This window comes from Gavia stellata, chromosome Z, assembly GCF_030936135.1.
Source record: "Gavia stellata isolate bGavSte3 chromosome Z, bGavSte3.hap2, whole genome shotgun sequence".
Taxonomy (NCBI): Eukaryota; Metazoa; Chordata; class Aves; order Gaviiformes; family Gaviidae; genus Gavia; species Gavia stellata.
The window spans coordinates 64,597,376-64,622,240 of NC_082637.1; the positions used below are offsets into that span (position 1 = coordinate 64,597,376).

At 38.3% G+C, this 24,865-nt stretch overlaps 1 protein-coding gene across 1 annotated transcript in view; it reads left to right on the top strand.

Moving 5' to 3' along the window:
• MAN2A1 (mannosidase alpha class 2A member 1) overlaps positions 1-24,865 on the top strand; it is a 125,328-nt gene that overhangs the window by 78,672 nt on the left and 21,791 nt on the right. Inside the window, exons 15-19 of the mRNA XM_059833274.1 lie at positions 30-152; positions 11,722-11,836; positions 16,077-16,210; positions 17,338-17,479; positions 21,225-21,358. Coding sequence (XP_059689257.1) covers positions 30-152; positions 11,722-11,836; positions 16,077-16,210; positions 17,338-17,479; positions 21,225-21,358 — 648 coding nt within the window. The remainder of the gene's footprint in view (positions 1-29; positions 153-11,721; positions 11,837-16,076; positions 16,211-17,337; positions 17,480-21,224; positions 21,359-24,865) is intronic.

Genomic DNA, 24,865 nt, shown 5'->3' on the forward strand with positions numbered 1-24,865 from the left:
TATTTAAAGTATGATTCTCTTGTCCTTAGAAAATAAATACCAAAGAAGATGGTAAAAATCATCAAATGAAGGTGGAGTTTTCTTGGTATGGAACTACAAGTAACCGGGATAAAAGTGGAGCTTACCTCTTCTTACCAGACGGAGATGCCAAGGTAAATTTTCTGTTTACAGAGAGATTCTAATCTTGAAGTAACTTGAAGCATTCTGCAAATACAGATTGGAAGAGGTAGTTTTCCCCAACACTGAAATACAGGTGTGTGCCTAGAAATAATGACATCGGTTATTGACATGATTAGCAGAGCTTCATACTTCATAACCCTAGATTTGGGTAAAAACACAGCATTAATTTGGAAGTGTAAAAATATACAGGATATTTATGATTCACCAGAAAACTTAAATAAGATGCTACCCTTGCAAGAAATCTAGTGAGGTGTGACCATTCACTATCAATAAAATAAGTTCACTTTCACTTCCTATGGTGAAAATGTATAGGACATACTGATTCATTTCTGCATTTTGTCACGTTTCTGATTCTTAAGATTTCTTTATTGTGAATGAGGAGCTCCCAGTCCAGAGTGTAGTACTTTTTTAGCTGATATTAGTATATGTAGTTTAAAATAGTAATTAAGATGCTGACCTCCAGCTGATGAATGTAAGGACAGAGTAGCAAGCAAGTCTACTAATTTAGTTGTCTAGGGTTATCAGTATTTTTAGCTGAGTAATTTATTGGAGGGCAACAGCATACTCCTATTAGTTTTCATTGGAAATTCAGAAATGACAGTGTTCTTACACTGACTTAATTACCATACGGAATCTACTGTACTACTTTTGGAACTGGAAAGGTGATATTTCAGAAAGCAAGTGATGAAATAATGAACACTTCTAAGAAGCTAGCTAGTTTGCATCATATTTCTTCTGCCCAGTTTCTCCTGGGGAAACTTAAGTTGCATGCCTAAGACAAACTGGGAGTTCTATGTTTACCACTTCAGGAAATAAGCAAGGGTACACATTCTGTTTTTTGTTGTTGTTGTTAATATGTGTAAATCAGTCTGGAAGTGGACAGAATAGTTTCCTTTCTTTTTAGCAGTCTCTTCTGGAAGCACATGCTTTTATGTCTGTGAGTTGGCAGTTTTAAACCATTTAGTATATTTAGTCCCATGATTGTTTGCATCAGTTATGTTCAACAGGGTTCACTTATTCTTAATTTTTAAATGTCAGTGGTTTTGAACTGTGAATACCAGAAAAATATCACTTAGGTTTTTTAATTTTTGCCTTTCATCAGCTGCATGGTCACACTTTAATTTTATTTTAGATGCTACTTCGCTTTTGTTTGTAAAAACAATAATCACTAAATCTAACAGTTCTATAATTTTAACTCACTTTTGAATTGTTTGCTTTATAAAAATAATCTGGACAGATATAGATAGCAAAATGCTATGGTTTGAACTGAAAAAGTCTGTCACATGCCTGCAAACACAGTTAGAAAATTAGGTACATATTGAACTTTTATGAAAAATGACATTAAAGTACATTTTTAGTTAACATTAAAAAGGGTTGTGTGTTCAGCTTTTGTAATTGTTTATACAATAAAAAATGAAATCATGATACTTCTAAAAGTACTGTTTCATTAATATACCACAAGGCTCATTTGGCTTGCATTTTAATAACATTAATTAGGTTGTCCAACTGGGAATAGCAATGTAATTCTATAGTAGTTTCTAAACCAGTTTGAACTAATGATTTCTGTCTTAAAAGAAATGCCATCTTTTCAGGGTTCTCAGTGTGAGGTGGATTGACTAACATTTTGTAAGTCCTTGTGTGGAATGGTGATAGGGTAGATTACAGGCAGGCTTTTTTTTATTTTTGGCTAAGTGGTTTTTTTCCTATCCCACTCACCCTATGTGTTACTGCAAAATTTGCAAAGAATAATTGCATTTGATGTTGGGTCACTTTCCTCTGGTATGAGTACAGTTACATGTTTTCTTTGCCTTTCTTAACTGGGTGTTTTGTCACATGATAAGTCTTTTGGTTCCTTTCTTTTCAGTTCTGCAATACTCAGAAATTATTTTTCTTAATCTAGTTTAATCGTCTGTCTTACTATAGTACTTATATAGCCTTTTTGATCTTGTGTTCTTCTGCCAGTTTAGTTTTGGAAACTTGATGCTGTAACATGCTAGGCTTGCAGGCCATGACTTAAATCCATGTCAGTTTAGAACACTTGACACATACAGTGCAGGTCTTGGTCATCAGTAGGCTGTTATGAGTGGGTGTCATGTTTTCTGCAGATGATGGTCTGTATACTAGAATGTACACGGATTTGAGTCATTCAAGAGGTTCCTTGGATTAATCATCTTTATGGCTGACCTAAAACCAGCCTGGAGTACTGCAAAGAGTGCATTCTTGCTAAGAAGTGGTAAGCCTCTAGTACTAACACTAAGTTGGGCGGAGACCTGGGTTAATGACAGTGATTTACACAGTATTAAATAGAAGGTACACTGAACACCAACAACTCTTTGTCACTGCTTTGGAAAGAATAGCTGGACTTAAGGTTCTACGACACCATAGCAACAGTGCAGCTAGACAGCCCCCAGTAAGAACAGTCTTTGGGGTTGTGGCTTAGGGTCTTGACCATGGATGATTCTGTCCCTACTGTATCTGAAGTGTGAAAGTAGTTCAATGGCAGCCTCAGGTCAGGACACCAGTGTGAAGTCCAAGACAATGACACAGAGCAGAGGCTCCATGGTGCAGCTGTAGAGATAAGGCAGTGCTCTTATTATGTCTTTGTATTTTCTTCAAAACAGAACAAAAGCAAGGTACCAGGGAAAAAGACAGGCAGTATCTTAATGTTTTAAAACATCAGTGGTGCTTAACTGATGAACAGTGTTACCAAGGTTTGGAAGGAGGGGACTTCCTTGGACCTCACAACAAATACAGACAAGAGCATCCTGTCTATGAAGGGAAAACACGTTTGTATCTCTTGTGATTTTGTGAAGGATGCCCAGCTCCATAAATCTGTTGATCTGGGGGGAAAAAAAAAAATCAGTATTCAATAAACTTTGAAACAGTTAAATGTCTGTATTTTCTTCTATGTATTCAAGGCAAGTCAGTATGTGATGACCTACTTACTAGCCTTGTTCGGTATCAACAGGGAATAGAACAAAGCAGTTTTTTCCAATGAGTCAGATGCTAAGTGTTTGTGGGATCAAGGTGAGTCGTTCATTTTCTTGTTTCACAAATCGATTTTTCGGAATCAAAACAGACTTTTTTGATAGACCCAGACTGGGAAATTGTGGTTCTCCTTCAGGCAGCTGTGTCTATGCACTCATGTGTGTACTAGTTGCTGTAGGTACTTACGTACTAACAGAATATATAAGAAAAGAGATTTTTTTTTTGTTTTTATCCTGCAGGATCTCTAGAGGTAGAGCTTTTCTCCTTTTTTTCCCCTTCACACTTTGTCTCCATGGTTGGACTTCCTTTACTGATGATGATCTCTGACTTGTATAGCTGCAGCTGCTGCTACTAGCTTCAAGAAACTTTTTTCATGACAGGTCCTTTTTTAATCTGTCAGGATTATCTGTTGTCTCTACATCTCAGAGAAGAGCGCATAACTGAGTTATCTAAATGCTTGGCCTTCAAACCTAAGGAAAATACAATGGTATCTTTCCACATTTTAAAGTGAAATTGGGATGTTCCACTGGCAAAAGGAGAGAGACTATGCATTTAGAGTATTACAATGTATCCATCTTCAGATCTTCTCTCTCAAAAAGACACAGGATCCTGATTCAAGCATAGTATCCTTACTTGTAATGCTTCCCCTGATTTTGCATGCTTGATAACAGGAAAAGACAAGTACACAGGCACCGTTACCTGGAGGGTGCTCGCAGTACTCAAAAATCGGCTGCCTTTGAAGTGTCTGTTCTTTCCTTGGTGCTATGTATTTCCCTCAAGCATCATATCTATCATCTAAAAATCTGCCTCACGTATTGGTGGGGTTGGTTTTGGAGACAAAAGTATTAAAATGACAACTGTCTCTCTTCTGCCATGTAATTCTTAAAAGGCTGTTCTCAAGAGCTCATAGTATTTGATTTTCCACCCCCCACCCCCCAAAGCCCAGTCTAATCTCAAAACCTTGACAAATAAAGGGTAATCTGCTATTGAGAAGCAACTTTTCTTGAAGGCTTCATCTTCAGTTCTTTTTTAAAATCTCAGGCATACCAAGAGTAATTCAGTCTGTGTTGGAAAACTTTCCTCTGGGCATAGTTTATTTGAGTACCACACCAACAGTGTGCTGCCCTGCCAGAAATCTGTAGGCCACACTAAGATGGTTAGTAGTGCTTCACCTGCCTGCAAGGGGAAAGGCTTATTGCCCATGCTTCATGCCTTCAGGCTGCAGTATGGTATGCCAGCTTCTGTGCAAGCCAGTAAACCTTTAAGTGAAGGCATCTCTCCAGTTACCTCCACCTGTTGGGACTTTGGCACCTGATTTGATGCCAAGTACTTTAAGATATCCTAGGAAGCTATGGGATATTATTTTGCTCCAAGTATTCTCCTTTAAAATTTCTAGCTTGCTTTTTTTATTCCCCTTTCTTCAAGGGGAGGTTGTTATATTTCTCTTGAATACGAATACTGAAAAATTGTTTCAGGACCCTTTGACCCACAGTTCCGTGGTATCCTGTTTCGGAAAATACTGCTTTCCAGGCTCAACAAAACCTGCCACAGCAGGCTGCTGAATCTTGTACAATGGAACTCATTCCAGTGGAGCTGAGAGGAACAGATTTTACAGTGACTATTCTTTTTACCTGTTTAGGAAATGGAGTCTTGAGACTACCACTGGATATGAGACACAAATATTTTTATTCCCAATTTAAGGTCTGAGTAATCATAGAATCCTTCATGCTGGAAGGTCATTGAGTCCAAGCTCCCACTCAAAGCAGAGTAAATACTGAATTCAGACCAGGGCTTTGTCCAATCAGTTTTGCAAATGGCTCTAACATTGTTTGTTCCTTCTTCTTAGAAAGGAAAGTGGTTTGTGTCTGAGTATGAGGAGGCCTATTCCTTCATCTTAGTCAGACTTTCACATCAAAAGTACCTTTGTATTTCAGAGCCAGGATCAGGATCATTTCACAGGTCGCTTTGCATCTCACCAATGATCTTTACAATGATACTAGAATAATTGCATTTTCAATGCATGAAGATGTTTTCTGCTTAAAAGCCTGATTCACTGAAATGTTTTCAGTGTGGCAAACCTGGTCAATTATGTCTTTTTAGTCATCTAGAGACGTGCTGAATCCAGAACCTATCAAGAAATCCCTTTCTAGGATTAGTGTTTTTCTAGGCATATATGAATTAGGAGGTTTCCCTGTTCTCTCAGTACCATATTTTTCCTGTTTGCCCAACAGTCAGGAAGTAACAGGTATCCTTGAGAATACAAGCATGAATAGTATTTCCACTCTTTGTATCAGAAAGAACTTGTCTAATCCCCAAAACCACATGATAGCATGTGCTTTTCACAGAATCACAGAATCATTAAGGTTGGAAAAGACATGTAAGATCATCAAGTCCAACCATCAACCAACACCACCATGCTCACTCAACCATGTCCCGCAATGCCACGTCCACACGTTCCTTGAACACCTCCAGTGATGATGCCTTCACCACCTCCCTGGGCACCCTGTTCCAATGCTTCACCACTCTCTCAGTAAAGAAATTTTTCCTAATATCCAGCCTAAACCTTCCCTGGCACAACTTGAGACCATTTCCTCTTGTCCTGTCGCTAGTCACTTGGGAGAAGAGACCAACACCCACCTCTCTGCAACCCCCTTCCAGGTAATTGTAGAGAGCGATAAGGTCTCTCCTCAGCCTTCTCTTCTCCAGACTGAACAAACCCAGTTCTCTCAGCCACTCCTCATAAAGCTTGCGCTCCAGACCCCTCACCAGCTTCATTGCCCTTCTCTGGACATGCTCCACCACCTCAACGTCCTTCTTGTAGTGAGGGGCCCAAAACTGAACACAGTATTCGAAGTGCAGCCTCACCAGGACCAAGTACAGGGGCATGATCACTTCCCTACTCCTGCTGGCCACACTATTTCTGATACAGGCCAGGATGCCGTTGGCCTTCTTGGCCACCTGGGCACACTGCTGGCTCATCTTCAGCCGGCTGTCAACCAACACCCCCAGGTCCTTTTCTGCGGGGCGGCTTTCCAGCCACTTGTTCCCAAGCCTGTAGCATTGCATAGGGTTGTTGTGACCCAAGTGCAGGACCCGGCACTTGGCCTTGTTGAACCTCATCCAATTGGCCTGGGCCCATCGATCCAGCCTGTCCAGATCGCTCTGCAGAGCCTTCCGACCCTCCAGCAGATCAACACTCCCACCCAACTTGGTGTTGTCTGCAAACTTGCTGAGGGAGCACTCAATCCCCCTGGCCAGATCATCGATAAATATATTAAACAAGACCGGTCCCAAAACTGAGCCCTGAGGGACTCTGCTTGTGACTGGCTGCCAACTGGCTTTGACTCCATTCACCACGACTCTTCTGGGCTCGGCCGTCCAGCCAGTTTTTTACCCAGCAAAGAGTGCACCTGTCTAAGCCATGATTCGCCAGCTTCTCCAGGAGAATACTGTGGGAGACAGTGTCAAAGGCTTTACTAAAGTCCAGGTAGACAACATCGACAGCCTTTCCCTCACCCACTAGGCGGGTCACCTGGTCATAGCAGGAGATCAGGTTGGTCAAGCAGGACTTGCCTTTCATGAGCCTGTGCTGGCTGGGCCTGATCCCTTGGTTATCCTGCACGTGTCCCGTGAGCGCCCTCAAGATGAACCTCTCCATAATCTTCCGTGGCACCGAGGTGATGCTGACAGGCCTGTAGTTCCCTGGATCCTCCTTCCGACCCTTCTTGTAGATGGGTGTCACGTTGGCAAGCCTCCAGTCATCTGGGACCTCCCGTGTTAACCAGGACTGTTGATAAATGATGGAGAGCGGCTTGGCAAGCTCCTCTGCCACCGCCCTCAGCACCCTTGGGTGGATGCCATCTGGTCCCATAGACATGTGAGTGTCCAGGTGGCGTAGCAGGTCGTTAACTGCTTCCTCCTGGGTCATGGGGAGTTTATTTTTGTTCTCCATCCTTGTCTTCCAGCTCAGGGAGCTAAATACCCTGAGGATACCTGTTTTGGCTATTAAAGACTGAGGCAAAGAAGGCATTAAGTACCTCAGCCTTTTCCTCATCCTTGGTGACAATGTTCCCCTTTGCATCCAATAAGGGATGGAGATTCTCCTTGGCTCTCTTTTTGTTGTTAATGGATTTATAAAAACATTTTTTGCTATTCCTTAAGACCGTGGCCATATTGAGCTCTAGCTGGGCTTTTGCCTTTCTGATTCCCTCTGTGCATGACCTAACAAAGTCCTTGTACTCTTCTTCACTTGCCTGCCCCTTCTTCCAAAGGTGATAAACTCTCCTTTTTTTCCTGAGTCTCAGCAAAAGCTCCTTGTTCAGCCAGGCCGGTCACCTTCCCCGCCTGCTCTTCTTATGGCACATGGGGACTGCCTGCTCCCGCTCCTTTAAGATTTCTTTCTTGAAGAAGGTCCAGCCTTCCTAGACCCCTTTGCCCTTCAGGACCGTCTCCCAAGGGACCCTCTCGACCAGTGTCCTCAACAGGCCAAAGTCTGCCCTCTGGAAGTCCATGGTAGTCGTTTTGCTGACACCCCCCCCCCCCCCCCCCGCCTCCTTACTTAGCCAAGAATTGAGAACTTTACGATTTCACGGTTGCTAAGCCCAAGACAGCCTCCGACCTTCACTTCTCCCACCAGACCCTCTCTGTTTGTAAACAGCAGGTCAAGCAGGGCACCTCCCCTGGTGGGCTCCCTTACCAGCTGTGTCAGGAAGTTATCTTCCACACACTCCAGGAACCTCTGGGACTGTTTCCCCTCTGCTGTGTTATATTTCCAGCAGATGTCTAGTAAGTTGGAGTCCCCCACAAGAACAAGGGCTTGTGACTGTGAGACTTCTGCCAGTCGCTTGTAGAATGCTTCATCGGCTTCTTCATCCTGTTTGGGTGGTCTATAACAGACCCCCAGCAGGATATCCGCCTTGTTTGCCTTCTCCCTCATCCTTACCCACAAGCACTCAACCTTGTTGTCACAATTGTTGAGCTCTATACAATCAAAGCACACCCTAACCCCGCCACCTCTCCTTCCTTGCCTATCCTTTCTGAAGAGCTTATAGCCATCCATTGCAGCACTCCAGTCATGCGAGTCGTCCCACCATGTTTCTGTGATGGCGACTACGTCATAGCTGTCCTGCTGCACAATGGCTTCCAGCTCCTCCTGTTTACTGCCCATGCTGCGTGCATTGGAGTAGATGCGCTTGAGCTGGGCTATTGATTTCGCCCCCAACATTGGCATGCCACCCCTGGGCTCATCTCTAGGCAGCCTGGTTTCATCCCCTTCCTCCTTCGAATCCAGTTTAAAACGCTCTCGATGAGTCTCACCAACTAAAAAAGCTAGAATCCTTTTCCTCTTGGGGATAGTTGAACTCCATCTGCTGCCAGCACACCTGGTGCCATGTAAACCGCCCTGTGGTCAAAAAAAACACAAACAAAATTCCACCGATGGCACCAGCCTCTGAGCCACATATTAACCGGGTGCGTTTTCCTGTTCCTATCAGTGTTCCTCTCTGTCACTGAAGGGATTGTGGAAAACACTGTCTGTGCTCCTGATCCCTCAACCAGTTGCCCCAGCACTCTGAAGTCCCTCTTGATCACTTTTAGGCTTCTTTGTGCAACCTTGTCACTGCCAACCTGCATAACCAACTGCAGGTAATAATCATTGGGCCGTACCAGACCAGGGAGTTTCCTAGTAACATCTCTCCCCGGGCCCCAGGGAGGCAGTAGGCTTCCCTGTGGGTTGGGTCTGGTTGGCAAGTTTTGTAACTCTCTTTCCTCATTTGTACCTTTCCCCGCACTGTGTCTGAATTAGAGGCTTGCAAACTGGTTTTGATACATTTGTCTCAATGCATGTGCTAGTGGACTCACAAATTGTGGTTTAAAAAAATTCATTAGTTTCAGAAAATATCTGCAAAATGACGCTTAATTCCTTTTCTTCCTTATCACCTCATCTTTCCATATAGTTCAGAACAGTAAGTATGGTTACCTTTGTCTTTAGTTGGGGAGCTGATCTGGCTACATGTGCAGCTTGGAGACTCTGGTGTGTGAACTTAGTTTGTGTCAATATTCCAGAATCTGAGAGCTTTTAAACACATCTCATTTCAGCTTTCTACTTTTATGGGAATAACGTATTTTGGTAGTTGTTGTCAATGTCACCGTCATGTTTTATACTAACAAGCTAGATGGAACAGAGTTCCTCCAAGTATTTTTTTTTTTTTTACTTTTTGTTTTAAAAAATTACTTCAGGTAATTTTTTCTTTTTTTAATAAGTGCACAGCCTTTGCATTCCTTTGTCACTCTTCCAGCATCTCTCCATTTTTCTGGTTTGGTCCTGGATAGCTCCAGTGAGAGCCCTAGTGAGAAATGTTCTTACAAACAACAGAAATAAGCCCATAAGGTAGGTGTTACTCTGCTAACAGAATGTATTTGGCAGGCTGCTGTTTGTGTAAGTAGTATTCTCCTAGGTAATAACTGGTGAGGGTTATTTCCTTCGCCTGAAGACCTCAGGTTTCTCAGTTCATTTTCTGAGAGTTACTCAGCTGCTGTTTCAGTCCTTCATTGCTAAGGATCTTCACATTTCCCTACCCTGCAGGTAGGTAGGGTTTTGAAGGGTTTGATTATTCCACCTTCATGTCAGTCATCCAGTTCCTCTGTAGGATTTTAATCTAAACATATACTTCTAGGAGCACGTAGTCACAGCTTAAATGAGTTTGTCTTCTCTACCTGTGTGTGATAGATAAGCAGATAGATAGCGATCTCTTCTGCCAGAAGAAAGGGGAAGATTCAGTCTACATTTACTGATCTTGGCAGTTTTTCATGGAAATAAGAGAACCCAAAATCCAACTCAAATTCTAACCTTAAGATCTGGTCTTCAAATTTCCTTCATCCCAGCGTATTAATTCATCTGGCTTCCATGCCCCCCTAATACCATACTCCTGTATTTCTCAGTTAGCAAATGGATTTTGCGTAATAGGTAATACTTATTTGTCTTATTGACAAGATGAGACCCCTTGGAAATATCCCATTGTTTTTTCATGTCAACTGTTAAGAAGTCCAAAAGACTGTTTCCTCATTTGGGTTTTTGTACTGATTAACTGGATAAAACATTGCTGTAAGATGATCAGTAGAAAAATCCCTTGCTCCCTAAAACAGCCCATCTCACCAAAGTGTAAGCAACTATGATTCCTCTACCAAACTCCTGTACAAAGTATTCCTGTAGTTGATAGCTGCAAAGTTGCCTCTTGGAGCTCTGGCAAAGTTTTTATTAAACAACGTGCTGTCTGAAGCTTTAAGAATAAATATGTGATTAGAAAGGCAGGCTTTTAGTCTTTGAAAGTTTTTTTGAGTCTATTCTTTTGTACAGTACTTCTTGAAATCTTCTTTGTGAATATACATATACTCAAAGAAGATGACTAGATGATATGTACCTATACTTGTTCTTCTCTGACATGTTTTGTCTGTATGTATGTAATCTTGATTTCTTCTCTCCCTCAAGATATATTTGGTCTTTGGTTTCCTTGCTTGAGAAGAAAGAGCATGTTCTGTCCTTCTTACAACATTGGTACATACAGGAGGAGGACAGCTACCCTCTAAGAGCTTTCTGCTTAGATCCCTTTGAATAATAGGTTTTCCAAGTGTTTTATTGGGTTTTTTGAGTGAAGTCTTTATTTATTGCTGTTGCCCTGTAGTAGCAGTTGCATGGGTTGTATTTTCATTTTTGGCTTTTTACACACTTAATATTTAACCCATTTTTACTTTTGTAGCCATCCATGTATTTCTATATAGTGTATACAGTTCAGTTTGGGATCAGCTGTTTTAAAAAAAAGTCATCATCTGCTTAGCTGAGACTCAAGATACTGTGACTACATGGAAAAATAATTTTCTTCATCTCTTTGGTTTGACTATGGATATGCAAAATTTCTGCTAGTCTTTGAGAGACATTAGTAAGAAACCAACGTCCCTCTTGAGGTTTCTTAATGGCTCCCAGCTCTACTTTGCATTCTAGGGGGCTCCCCTGGCTGCTTTTGATGAAGAAAAAGCTTCCTCTTTCACTTTCAAAAGGATATGCAAACTGATCCACAAGACAGTGTAGAGGCATCTTTCCTCATGTAGTGTGTACCACTGATACAGTAAACTGTGAGCAAACCAAACAGTTAATATAAACATAATCTGCCACAGATTATGAAACTACAGTTTTTAATTACTCGTTAGCAAGTCTAATTTTGCTAGCAAAAAAGCTCAATCCAGATATTTTCAATATTAATACACCACTGTGTTTGTCTGTAGGCCTTGTATCTATTAATCCTCATAAAATACCTGTGAGATATGTAATGAGGATTATCCTAATTTTAGCTAAAGGAAAAGTGAGACTCTGAAGAGAAGTTGCTGAATTTCAGATTAGGAATAATTTTTTAATTCCCGGTTTTTAGACTACACTTAGATATAGAACAGTTTAAAAAAAATAAGACTATTTAGTATTTATTAAATACTTTGATTTATTGATACTACTTTTATGCAAAACTTTCCAAATAATTATTCTAACTTTCTATTTTCTTTTTGTAGCCTTATATTTTCACAGATCCACCTACAATAAGAGTTGTTCATGGAAAGATTTTCTCAGAAGTTGTTTGTTTTTTCCACCACGTGACACATACCACACGACTTTATAAAGTCCAGGGTAAGAGCTGTGAAATTCTCTCTGAGCAGTTATTTTTCATCACTACATTCTTGGATCCTACCTGTCTTTTTAGTGTTTAAATGCACTTCTGAACTAGTGCAGAATTCATCAGACTGAAGTCTTTACTGGGTCCAGTGCACCATGATCCCTTTCTGAGCATCATGCTAGTCATTAAGCTGGCATGCTTAAACTCAACATATTTGCTGGAGATACCTCTCCAACAGGTAATTTTCTAGTATAAATTACCTACAAGGTGGTCCCAAACTTTACTGGGTCCGCTGAATGCTGCAGGTAGCTGTAAATTATGAAAATGAGAAAATAATTTTTAGAAATATTTTGGACATAATGTAAAAACATAGTTTCTTTCATAGCTTCAACCTTATTGATAGAGGTACAACAGTATCTTCTCTAAAGTCTCAAAGAAGGTAAAGTTATTTGTTAGTGGCATTAATAGTAAAGTCTGGTTTACTCCACAACTGTAGGCATGCTTTAGTTACCTGTGAGCTTCCTCTTTATGTCCTTTATCTGCTTGGAAGAGCTTGTGACAGAATCAGCTGTGTGTGTTGGGAGGCACCAGCACTGAACACCGGCTTATTGACTCTTAGGACATAAATTTGTGTCAGTTTTGCTTGCTTTTCCTTCAGTAAGGCTTTAATTTTTTGTTTCTCTGCTGTTCAACTACTGATTTCCAAGAAAATTCTAGGAAACCGGTAACTTCAGAAACTCTGTACCCTTCCAAACTTGATGATTAATTTGGCCAGAGAAAAATGTAAAAGAGGGAGGAAATCATGGTGCAATTGTATAAACTTACTTTCCTGTAGAAACTTGGCTTAAAATGCTTCTTTTTGTAATTGAAGTAGGAAACATACATTTTCAGTTGTCCATCTATTTGTATTTACTCTACTGGAATTTTTCTGTAATACAGAAGCATTGACTAATATTTTCAACACTTGAAGGAACTTAAACATGTTTTGTATTAGCATTACTTTTACTGTAGGTATCAAAATTGTCTGCATGGTTTTTAACAACTTATTTATCATATTTAATTATTTTTCTAAACACCTTAAAAACAAATAATAGAACTATAAGTACTTTGAAAGTCTCCCTTCCTTTTTTCCTTTTTCCTTTTAGGTTTCAAAAATAGTATTGCCAGCAATACATAGTTTACAGTTGCACAGAACTGATCTGTTTGATTTTTTTTGTTGTTGTTGTAACCTATTTCTCTTTAGAGCTAAAATTGAGTCAGATGCCTCATTTTTTATGACGTAAGCACGTACTTTGAAGTTGCTAGAGTTTACCTGTATGCCATATATTGATCAGAGTTCGGTTGTCAGCTCATCTAATAGAGTAATTCTAGATCAGACTTCAGATCACATTTCTTATGAATACAAACCAAGATGTTGTATAGTAATTTGTTGTTGAAGATCCTGAGGAAACATGTTTATATTCAAGATTCTATTTTTTAATTTTATGTGATCAATATTTAAAATGGGCTTAGATTAAAAAAAAAAAAGTACCTTGATGTCAAGATGTACTAGGTTGCCAAAAACGTGAAAAGAAAGTTACTTTGCTGTATGGGTTTCGCTAAATTAAACTTCTTAGCAAGGAGGGAACCTATATAAGGAGGATGTTTCTTGTATTAAAGGGGCGGGGGGAAAGCTTGAAAAAAGCCTGAAAAGTCTTCTGGTTAGGGTGAAGTTGTTTGGTTTCTTTAAAATTGATTTCTTTGTAATACTCCCTTTTCTTTAATTCGTTAGTAAGTGCCTCCCGGAAGTCTTATACTTCCATTTCACAGTTCACAGAAAATGACTTGTCAGTGAAAATCACTTGCTTGCCAATTCCTAACACATAAGTTTATCTTTCATTTTGAGTGCACTATGTAGTTTTTTCTCCTTTTTTTTTTTTTTTTTACAATTTTGAATTCATCACAGTGTTTACACCATTACGTTCCAGTCATCATGGTGAAGTCCTGTACCATCTTCCGAGCTTTTACAAGGAAAAATAATGCAATTATTTTATATATTTTCTCTGTTTACTTTTATGGTGTGTTTTTATTTTAATTTCTTCATATGAAGTGGCCTTTTTCAAAGTTTTGCTGAGGTCTGTTTCCTGAGCTTTGTAAGGGAAGCTGTTTATATAGCATTACTTCAATTAAAAGACGGTATCTTGAAGTCTTACTAGATATGTACAGTAACAAAACATGTGGAGAGAAACAAGTATGTGTATACATACATTTTGGTTTTAAACAAAGACTTGATACTCCTGTTGTAAGCTACCTGCTTGCCAGGGGGTGGAAAGCCTGATCATGTGGCTAATCCCACTGTTGGACAGTACTTCTGAGTCTGACAGCTTTTTCATCAATTTTGGTAGAACACTGCTTTTTCCACTTTTGGCTTTAGAATTCTGTTGACTTTGAGCAGAAAATACTCTGGCTTGACAGCTCTGTTCAGTAATTGCCCAATGAGTGATTTTTAACTTTTTCTGCTTCCATTGGCATCTGATTTTGATATCAGCATGATTTTGTTAACCTTTTTATCAGAAGCTCCTTATGTTTCATTATATTCATGATTTTATTTTTGTATTAACTCAAAATACATAGTAGAAAAGAGCTGAGAGTAATTAATGGCCTGGTCATTTTAAAATTGTAAACTAAATATTGTGTCCTTGTTCAGTGTATTCACGCTTTAATAGTCCTACTTTAAAATAGTTGGATAATCTATGACTAAGGGCATCAAAAGTGAAGCCTATAGATCCACTTTTTCCAGACTAGATCTGGGAAAATAGAAGTAATTACTTGACCCAAATGTTTTTCCTTTAGCACTGTCGTATAATAGCCATTGGTAAATACTAACTTTTTAACAGTTGCTGGTACTGCTGCAGGTGGCATTCAGATTTTAAAGATGAGGAAACAAATACAGAGCTTGACATCCTCCTCATTCATGTGACAAAATCACAACCCTGACTGCATTATACGTACTAAATAATAGCATAAAAATTGAAGCAGGCAGACACTTTAAGAATTCCATTGTGTAAAGGTTCAGAGTGTTTGTTTTAGAATTTGACAAAGTAAAGACCTTCTTAAGGAAATTATTCCAACATGCTCTCAAACAGAACTGCTAAAAAATTTTGAAAACTATACATGTAGAAGGAAAAAGAGGTTGTGCTAACCTCTGTCCATGTGCTTAGGAATCTAGAAATTTTATTCAAAGATATTTTGTCCTTCTGCAAAAGATGCTACAGTTCAGGAGCCCAAACTGATGAGCATGCCTCTGGATCTTGCGAGTTGACATATAGTGAACTGTTGGGGGGAGGAAAAAAAAAAGGTATTTAGTATCTAAGATTTTTAAATACTGTCTTCAGGTTTTAAAAAAATCAGTCCCTCACCGTCTTCTGTTTACAATCCGTCAGACAAGCACAATGTAATTTCATCTCACTACAAAGAGAAGTTCCTTATCTCTGTTCTACTTGGTGGAATTCTTTTCACAATTGTTAGTCTTATTAGGCTACAGAAAGGGTAGAAGTGGTCATGCTGAATGATAATATGATTCCAGTCCAAACTGTCTCTTGATCTGTTTGAAAAGGTCAGGTTATTAAAGGTATTTAATTTTCAGTGCCAGGCACTGTAGAAAAAAATCCCACTGAACATTTGCCTGTATTTTCAGATATTTAATCCTTCTTTTAACAAATAGGCATCTTTTCCCTGTCCACAAAGACTTGTGTCCTTGTTGTGGTCATATCAGTGTGCGGTTTATTAATTCACTGTCCTTAAGGAAGGTTCTTCCTGGTTTGATTGAAACAGCTGACCGGATTCCTGCTTAGTGGAACAGTTGCGGTCAAGAAGCTGTTAACTTCATTCTTATCTGTGAACGGCAACAGCTGAATAAGAGTCAAGGGGAGAAGTGAATGGCTAGGTCTTGCTCCAGTGTATTAGCTGCTGCTAAAGACAGTTGTGTGCTGTTTCCTACTGATTTACTGGAACCCACATTGGTTCTTATTATTTGCTTCTGTTCTGCTTCAGTGAAGGTCTCAGACCATCTGTTCAATGAGTACTGAATTAGAGGTACTGCTATATCATATGGTACATAACTGAACTGGATTCAAATATCTGATTAGATATAACAGAAAAGGAAAACTAGCAGGGGAAGACTAGATCACAGTGTTCTGGGAGCATAGTCATTCTTATATATGTGGCAATCACTTTTAAAAGTTGTGAGATTTTAAATGCATCTTTTTCATGTAGGTTTGGAAGGCCAATCTCTTGAAGTTTCCAATATTGTGGATATTAGAGGAGAATATAATCGTGAGCTTGCAATGAGAATTTCATCTGACATAAACAGTCAAAATAGATTCTATACTGATCTTAATGGATATCAGGTAATTATTGTCTATTAATTAAAGGCCTAAGGTCTCAGTTTTTGACTGTCTTAATATTTCTGATTGTAAAAAGTTAGAGTCATATTAATCAAAAAAACCTCAAAAGTTTGATTCATAATAATCAAACTCTCATGTTAAACTCCACTGATCATTTAAAAGGAGAAAAGTTTTAAATCTGTATCCGTTATAAAATTTTATTTAGACCAGATGAAGTAGCAACTGTTTTCTTTCAAGGAGTTTGTTAAATATTCTTTTATATCCTTTTTAACGTAAGAATTGTAATACAGAAAGTTATGACAAGCCACCATGTAGTTGCTTGTATATCTGCATGCCTTCTTTCCCCTCTGCTTTGTCTAATTAGAGCCCTTTGGGTAGCACAATGCTAGATGTGCATAAGGTCCAACAACTCAGACCTAGAGAACAACTGCTTGCTGTTGTGGTGGAAAAGTGAGGTATTTTGAGTGTAATAACTTGTTCTATTGGTAATGCATCTGATGAAATACAGTGTGACTATTTTCTTAGCTTGGACTCTGCAGCACACACGAAAGAAAGACAATTTTCTTTTCCTTACCTTCCTTCCTTGCTAAAAATATTTCTGCAAATACATTGAAAACGATACCTGCTGAGTAATTGTTTTTCCAGTTATTGTGTAGTACTGCGTTTTGCTGGAGACAGTAAAGTGAATATTTAAACATAAAAATAATTTTAGTACTGCTACTCGTTTGTCATGTACCATTCAAGAATTCCACTAGCACTTTAGTAAGTTCCCATTATAAACCAACAATTCCTTTCTGCTACCTTGAATCTCTTCACTGCTTGCTCTTTAGAGGAGAAAAAGTTTTCTCTCATTCTATAACTGTGATTATTCCTCTTTTTGTAGGTTCCCTTGATGAATCTTTCAGGTTTTTTTAAATATTCTTTGATCTAAAAGTACATTGAAGTTATCATTTCCAAAGTGGTAATTTTAGCCACAAATCTCCAAAAAGCTAAATAATACAGTTAGAATGCTTTGGTGCTGGTTGTCAATCAGTGCTTCTAAAGCACATGGGATGAATGTCTGAAAAGGTCTTTGAAATTTAAATGCATAAAAAGAATGTATTTTATTGAAGTTCATGTTCATACCGCAGATCCAGCCCAGACTGACGATGAGCAAATTGCCTCTTCAAGCAAACATCTATCCTATGACTACAATGGCTTATATCCAAGATCGTGGTGTTCGTTTGACACTTCATTCAGCTCAGTCTCTAGGTGTTGCAAGCTTGAAAAATGGTAAGTATAAGATGATAGATATTATAAAGGCTTATCCTTCATGATTGTCTGAAATAGTTAATTCAGAGATTACCATACCTACTAGCGTTTGAAGAAAGGAAATACATTTCTCCAACTCTAACAAGTTTTAGAATATGTCCACAAGGCAGAAGTAGAGGTTGTTCCCACGTGAGATCCTGTCATCTTCAATGGAAGATCTGTCTCAAACTAGAGACAGAGGAAGGAGATTACGAAAAAGACAAAATGAACAATAAATTGTCAAAACCAGGTATTTTTCACCCAAGAACTCTGATGGAACTCAAGGATGAAACAGCATAACTAAGTCGTTTGTTCTCTTTTGTACTGCTCTGGTAGCAGAAGGCTTAAGATGGATAATGTGATGCTGATCATGTTTTTTCATTTGTTTGTTTCCTTTGGGGTAGAAAGCACTAGTCTTAAGATATACACATATTCCTGTCAAGGAAAACAACAGCAGCTTTTTTGAAGACTAGAATTAGTAAAATAAAGGATAAAAATGACCTTGGGTAAGAATTAACTTACTTATTCAGAATCAAAATCATACCTCATAAATTTAATGGAATACTTTGAGAGAGCTGATGAATATGTTGACAAGAAAATTCAATTCTTATTAAGAATTCCAAAAGGGATGCAGTCTTGTCCCTCACAGCAGAGAAGGCTATGATGAATGGCCTGGAGGGATGGAAACAGAGGTCAGTTTTTCAGTCTATACTGCTACCAGAATGAGGAGGCATTCAAATAAAGCTAGCAAGTAGTGGGCAAAACAAGGTATGTAATTCATAACTTAAGATGTATAATTCCTTGCTGTAATACATTGTGAGTTTAAATTTACACAGTTTTGAAAAACAATAGAATGAATACTTAGAAGAAAAAAAGCCCATCGGAAACTATGCCAAAACCTATTTCCCAATTTCTTTTCAGAAAAATGTCATATTAATGCCTATTCTGACAAAAGTTGAATACTGTATTAGATTGATGGCAGTATTAGCAAACCTAATTCATTTTAGGGCAAAGAGTTTACACTGGCCTATAGACCAACACTTTACTCAAGCCGTAGTGGAAAATATCAGCCTTTTGTTCTAACACCACCTGATACAAGACCCAAAGCACATTTTTTCAAGCCTTTCGTTGCTAGAAACCAAATTCCCTTTGGTATGATCTTGGGAATGAACCTGACACCACTAAATGTTTGTAGGCATTTGCTACATAGGTTCTGGAGACTAAATTAGTAATAATAATAATAATAACCTTGTAAAAGTGTCTATTTGTTCTTTAACAATCCTAGTCTCTGCGTCACAGAACAGCGCAACACCTAAGTCCACAGAGACCCACAGTGTGTTTTCAAGTTAGGAAAGTTAAGGCTAGCGCTGTTTGACATATTGCAGTTAAGTATCAGGGGGAAACTCACTTTCTTGTGAGCACTGGTTTCCACCCTGTCAGAGTGCATTAGAGGCTTTTCCCGTACTCCAGTTAAATAAAAGAGCAAAAGATGTACCCCATACCTGGTCATGGCATTAATTTCTTAACTATGTCACTCTTTGGTAAACGCTATTATGTCACTCAAGGTTAAGAGATAGTTAGCAACATCTGCACCCACTAAAAAAAATGGAGGAGAATGTATTCATCTGACTTGTTATTATTAGGTAATTTTTCATGAAACAACTGTGTTTAATACCTTTGTCCTATGGGCATGTTGGACTCCTTAAAAGAGAACAAAAAAGTTCTGTGGCTGCTGCAAGTCATATGCTTCATGACACTTCTTTTGAAGAACCTTCAGGATCTTAAAGGGATCCTGGAAGAAAGTTCAAAAACATTACAGTTTAGGCAAGCACCTTCAGTAGCTGTGTATCTGTGTGTCTGAGACTCTGTGTCTCAAGGCATAACCCACCATGTGAGATTATATGAACAACTGATTATTTCTCACTTCTCATTCTTGTATTAGAGACAAGTCCTTTACTATGGAGCAGTTAGTTAACTCTCATGCTGTCAGGTGATCTCAGTAGCATGGAGTAGGATTTCTCACTGTATTGTCATCAGTCTTGACAACATCAGCTTCTAAGAGACTTGATCAAAAACTGTAAAGTACGTATGCCACAACTTTATTCTTGCTTTCCATCTCTCTTCCCATTTGTGGGATTGGATGCATAATCATTTTTTAATGTTAGATGCTGAAGATCTTCCATCTTGTAAGTTCCATCCAGTTCTGCTCTAATTACTACTAATTATCCTCCATGCCCCAGGGAAGACCTCCAGATAAATGGGATGCACCACTGTCATTTGGAGGTGTACTTACCTGCAGTCTGATGGGTAATTAATGGGGTGGTGGGGATCACTTATGTTCCTGAAACCTCATGCAATACACTTACATCATTTTTAAGTGAGAATTTCCCTAAAACAATCATTTTTTAATCTTTGACCCACTTTTGAAACGGTTTTTATCTCTGACTTTAGCAGCCCTGATAATTTTGTTTGTATTTGCTGTTCACAATTGCCTTAGGAATAATAAAGGTTCATTTTTTCGGCCTTCATTATCCTAGCTTCTTAAAGAATGTTGGAAATGTGGTCAGGTAGTTTTGGATCTAGATCTTCTAAGTTTTGTTTGAAAACTTTGATAAAAGTTTATCATAGGTTTGTCTGTCAGCCCATGTTTGCACAGTGATCCACAAAGACCATCAGTTTGAGGCACAATCCTAGCCTTATACCTTAGTTCAAAATAGTAGTTTGTTTCTTATTCATTGCCAGCTGACTTCCAGCTGACTTCTGTCCTGGATACACAAAAATCTGTTTTTACTTGAGGGAAGGGAAGAACAAGTATTTAGGAAAATTGGATAAGTATTTGCAGAACTCTGAAGAAGTATAAAAGAGATCGCCTTACTAAGCAGCCTTTTCTAATAGCTTTAATTGTGCATTTCTTATTAAGGAAACAAGTACTCCAGTCTTCCAGTTTTATTTAGGAAACAAGTACACTTGTTTGAAGAGCCAGTGTGCAAAAACCATAGCAGCCTTAATTACATGCCCTGAACTGGTTTCCCTCTGTAGATATAAACTCAAAAAGATATCAACTTCATCTGCCATAAGGCTATTTATGATTTAACATCATGCTTAAAGAGCTATTCTGAATGGCAATGCTACAGTTCAGTATAAACTCAGAACTTCATACTCAGTGTTCATCTGGTGCAAAATACCACAAGTGAAAATATCCTTACAAGAAGGGGTGATTGTGAGTATTTATACACTCATATTGCCTACCTGTTTTTCCTTCTGCCTCCAACTGTAAAACAAAACCAAAAGAAGTAAAAAATAGATTGGGAGGTGCACTTTTATGGAGTGTAAGATGAAGACGGTTCCTCTACAGAAGGTCTCGCCATACAGCTGCAGCTGTTTGGTGTGATTCTCCTCTTTGATGCTTGATGTGCCAAGTATCCTTGTTACAAATAATAGTTAACAGTAACAACTTCTCATGCTAAACTTCTATTTAGACTCTTATGTTAAAAATTTGCAGGACCTTCTTCTGAAAGGCTTGTGAAGGTTTTTTGGAAGCTTATAAACAGCCAAAGCCCAAAGGTATTAATTGTTTTCATAATCAGTCCTAACAATATTGATGTGCTATTACTCTTCCATATGCAAGAGAAAAATTGTGATTCTTTATAAGTTATATTTCAGGGTATTTTTCTTATGTTTAACAGAAGTTTTACATATTCTTGTTAACAGTATAATCCTCTTTCAGGTCAGTTGGAAGCTATCATGGATCGTCGACTTATGCAGGATGACAACCGTGGCCTTGGACAAGGTGTCCAAGATAACAAGATTACAGCTAATATCTTCCGACTTCTGCTGGAAAGAAGACATGGAACAGATGTGGTAGGATTCACTGTCTGGATTTTTCTGGCTAATTAAGATATAAATATTTATTTCTGTTGCAGCAGCAGTGAACTCAATAAAGAAATTATTCCATGAGCAGTAGAACTAAGGAAACATAGCTTCCAAGGATGTTTTGTCAACTTGCTTGCATATTCGTATTGTAAAGAGTTCATGTTTCAGCATTCCTCACACAAATACCTGCAGTGTCTGCTTTCTCACTCACACTTCAACACATGACTGGGGTACTGTTGCGGAAGTCCCTTCTTTTATCCTTCTTTTTTTTTTAACTGTGGAAGCTTTTAAGAAATTGCTAATTAGTGAGACTTCTGCTTCTTAACAAAGTTAACTGAATCTGGACAAAGGTTGACAAATTATTTTGGATGAACAGGTGGAAAGAGAAAACATCTTATAAATTTAGTTTTCTTAGGAAATAAGATTTAAGTGGAAATATTTAGATGCCAGACATATAAACTTTTTCACTTCATTATGATTCTGGGAAAGTTGAGACCATTTTGTTGTAAGCGTTTTTTTTTTATTTGCATAGATCATTTCAGTTCGCCTTTTTCTTATTAGTCTTTTGAATAACTCTTCAATTTTCTTTCAGTTCTTTGCATTTTCTCTCTTCAATTTTTTTCCTATCATTTTTGAGAAGGACAAAATGAGAGTACATCTTTATACTGAGGCAGTAGTATCGTGATGACAGCACTGATTATATTTTAAAATCTTCACATAGCTAAAGATGAGAGGTTGTATACTGAGCTGCTAATGAATATGCAGATAAATTGCAATTAATTCTGGTTTATAATGGATATCATTAACCACTGTGAGAGGATGATGATATCAAGCTTGAAGCTAATTTCCACCACTTAATGATTGACAGTGTTTTTTCCAGGTTGTACATGTCATTATGATTTTCTAGTTCCTCATCCTGTATAACACAGGCAGCATATTAACTGCATTTATCAATGTGGTATGCAAATACCTGAGCTAACTTGAAAGAAGCTAACTTGAGTTCTGTAGTAGTTAGCTTTGACAACAATGAGCTTCACACAGGTTAATCTACCTTCACAAGAAGAAACCTGCAGAGAGATCTATACTGCCACAGAAAAATTCTTTAGTATCCAGAGTAATTTGTGTTGTATTAAATTAGAATGTGAAGCTGGTAAGTAAGAATTATTGGACATGGAAATCTCTGTTTACATTAGCAAATAATTTGAAACAACAGGAGCAGATCAAATCAGTTAGTACCATGGTGCTTGCATTGACACTGTGTGCAGTTTTGGTATTTTCCTTAGAACCGTAAAATAACTAACTAAAAGGTATTTCTGGAAGTCTTCTAGTCCAGTCCCTGCTCAAAGCAGGTCTATTTTTGTGTCAGAACAGACTTAAAAAATGGTCCAAAGGATTAGTCATCCATTCAGACTGTAATGGAGATGTGAAGGGTTAGAGCATGTTTGGTGCATACCCCCAGGGGAGCTTCTTGGTTACTTCCTTCTAAAAGAAAACTAGTCCATGCACACTGAGACTCCTCTGTAAACTAGCATAGTGCCTGGTTCAGTGGGGTTGGCCATAAGTTTAATTTCAGAACAGCACTGCTGCTTCAAACCAAAACACTAGTTTGGAAAATAGTTTGAGGTAACCTTAATTAGAACAAAGGCAGCCTAAACAACTCTGGGATTATCTGGTTAATGCAACATTTACATGTGTCTTTGCATGCATTTACCAGTTTGTTTGGGATACTAGTCAGACATCAGCTCAGTAGAATAACACTGTATTTCCCTTTTCTTATTAAAATGCTTTTTCTTTCCTCCATTTTTGAAAGATTCTGTGCGGAGAATCTTTCAAAGAAGGGACAGTTACCTGCTATGATCAAAAATCTTTGAGGTGTTTTGGGCACCTGTGTTCTAGCATCTACCTTTCTTCTCCCTGACCCTTCCTGCTGAGCTTAGAATGGGTTTAAATAGCTGCAGAGTAAGTCTTTAAGGACAGTTGGTTCTTATACACTCTTGCAGGGGCTTGAAAAGAAGGGGGATCAAAGCTATGGGGGAGTGGGCACAGTCAAAGAGGTGCTGTTGGCCCATCTGATACAGTGTACACAACCCCCAGGAGCCAAGCAAGATGTTTTAAGGAAACGTTATCTTTCTGGTGTTATATCTGGAATTCCCCTTTGCTATATTAAGAGTGTTCTAGCATTTTGTTTTTCAAAATTTATCTGAGCATTGGTAAACATTTTCTGATTCATGTAACTGTTTCAGATGTGTTAAAAGTAAGGAAGGGTAGTAGTCCCCTTTCTTTCTGTTTCGTTAAATGTACAAACATATTTATTTAGTGCATTGTTACTCAGAAGGTAGTTGTTATAATAGTTTAAAAATACCCCTGTCAGAAAAATTATGAAGAAATTATATGTAGTTTATATATGTAATCGTCTGCAGGGTGACTCATAGACTGACCCTAATTTTGTTGTCAAGCCTATTTTGTTATTGACTTGAGGAACCATGGAAGCTACAGGAGGAGAGAGTTTTGATCACTTGGCATCTTTGCCAGTATGAGCTTTTCCTAAAGCATATTCTAAAATATTTCATTCTGTCTTTTCTCAAAAACAGTTCTGAAGAACAGGATTTTTTCTGCTCTTCAGGAAATTTCCCCATAAAAGGAGAATGTGTGAAGTGTAGGATGTGCAATTCTTTAAAACTAATTAAAATAAAAGTGCATCACTTTGGTGTAATTACTGTGGAGTTTTTTGGTTATGCAATATCAACCAAAAGTTTCTTTTAATTTACATCTCCAAAATACCTTTTTTCTTCCTCAACCCCACCCTGAACAGTGTATTTTAATGGCAGAGTCAAACCACATGAATGTCCTGAAATGTAAGATTGACCTGTCCAATGGGTAGGTAGAATTCTTAATAATTGCTAGCATACTCAGGTAGCCTGTATTCTACTAAGTCCCTAATCCTAACATTACCTGGCTTTTGGCTCTTGAATTCTAGCTTATCTAGCCAATAGTAAATAAATACTCATGCTGATACTGCCTCTCTGCAAAAGACTTCAGGTTGATTTGTTGTGCTGAAGTTTTTTTACTTTTTTTTTTTCCCCTAACCTGGATACTACAAAAAGTGTATACAGAGTGACTGTATTGTTCATTAAGTAAGCTATGTATGTAGTAAAAGCTGGGCAAATCTCATTTCACTTTACATAATACTCACCCGATTTATTGACAGCTGTGTCCCTCAGACGTCTGTTGATGTTGTTACTGTGTTTTGATAAAATTTCTATATACATCCTCTCCTCCTACTAGATGTAACTAATTCTCCTTACATGTTCATTTTGTCCTTGCAAGCATTTTTTGGCTCTGCATATCTTTTTGACTTCTCACCTAATATTCATTTTCCTCAGATTGTTAAGCAAGAACTGAAGGCATTTGATTTTTAAATTAAAGGGATTATTATTTAGCTGAGAATGAAACTGAGTACAGTTATCAATATTTGCTTGTCAAAAGAGTAAATGT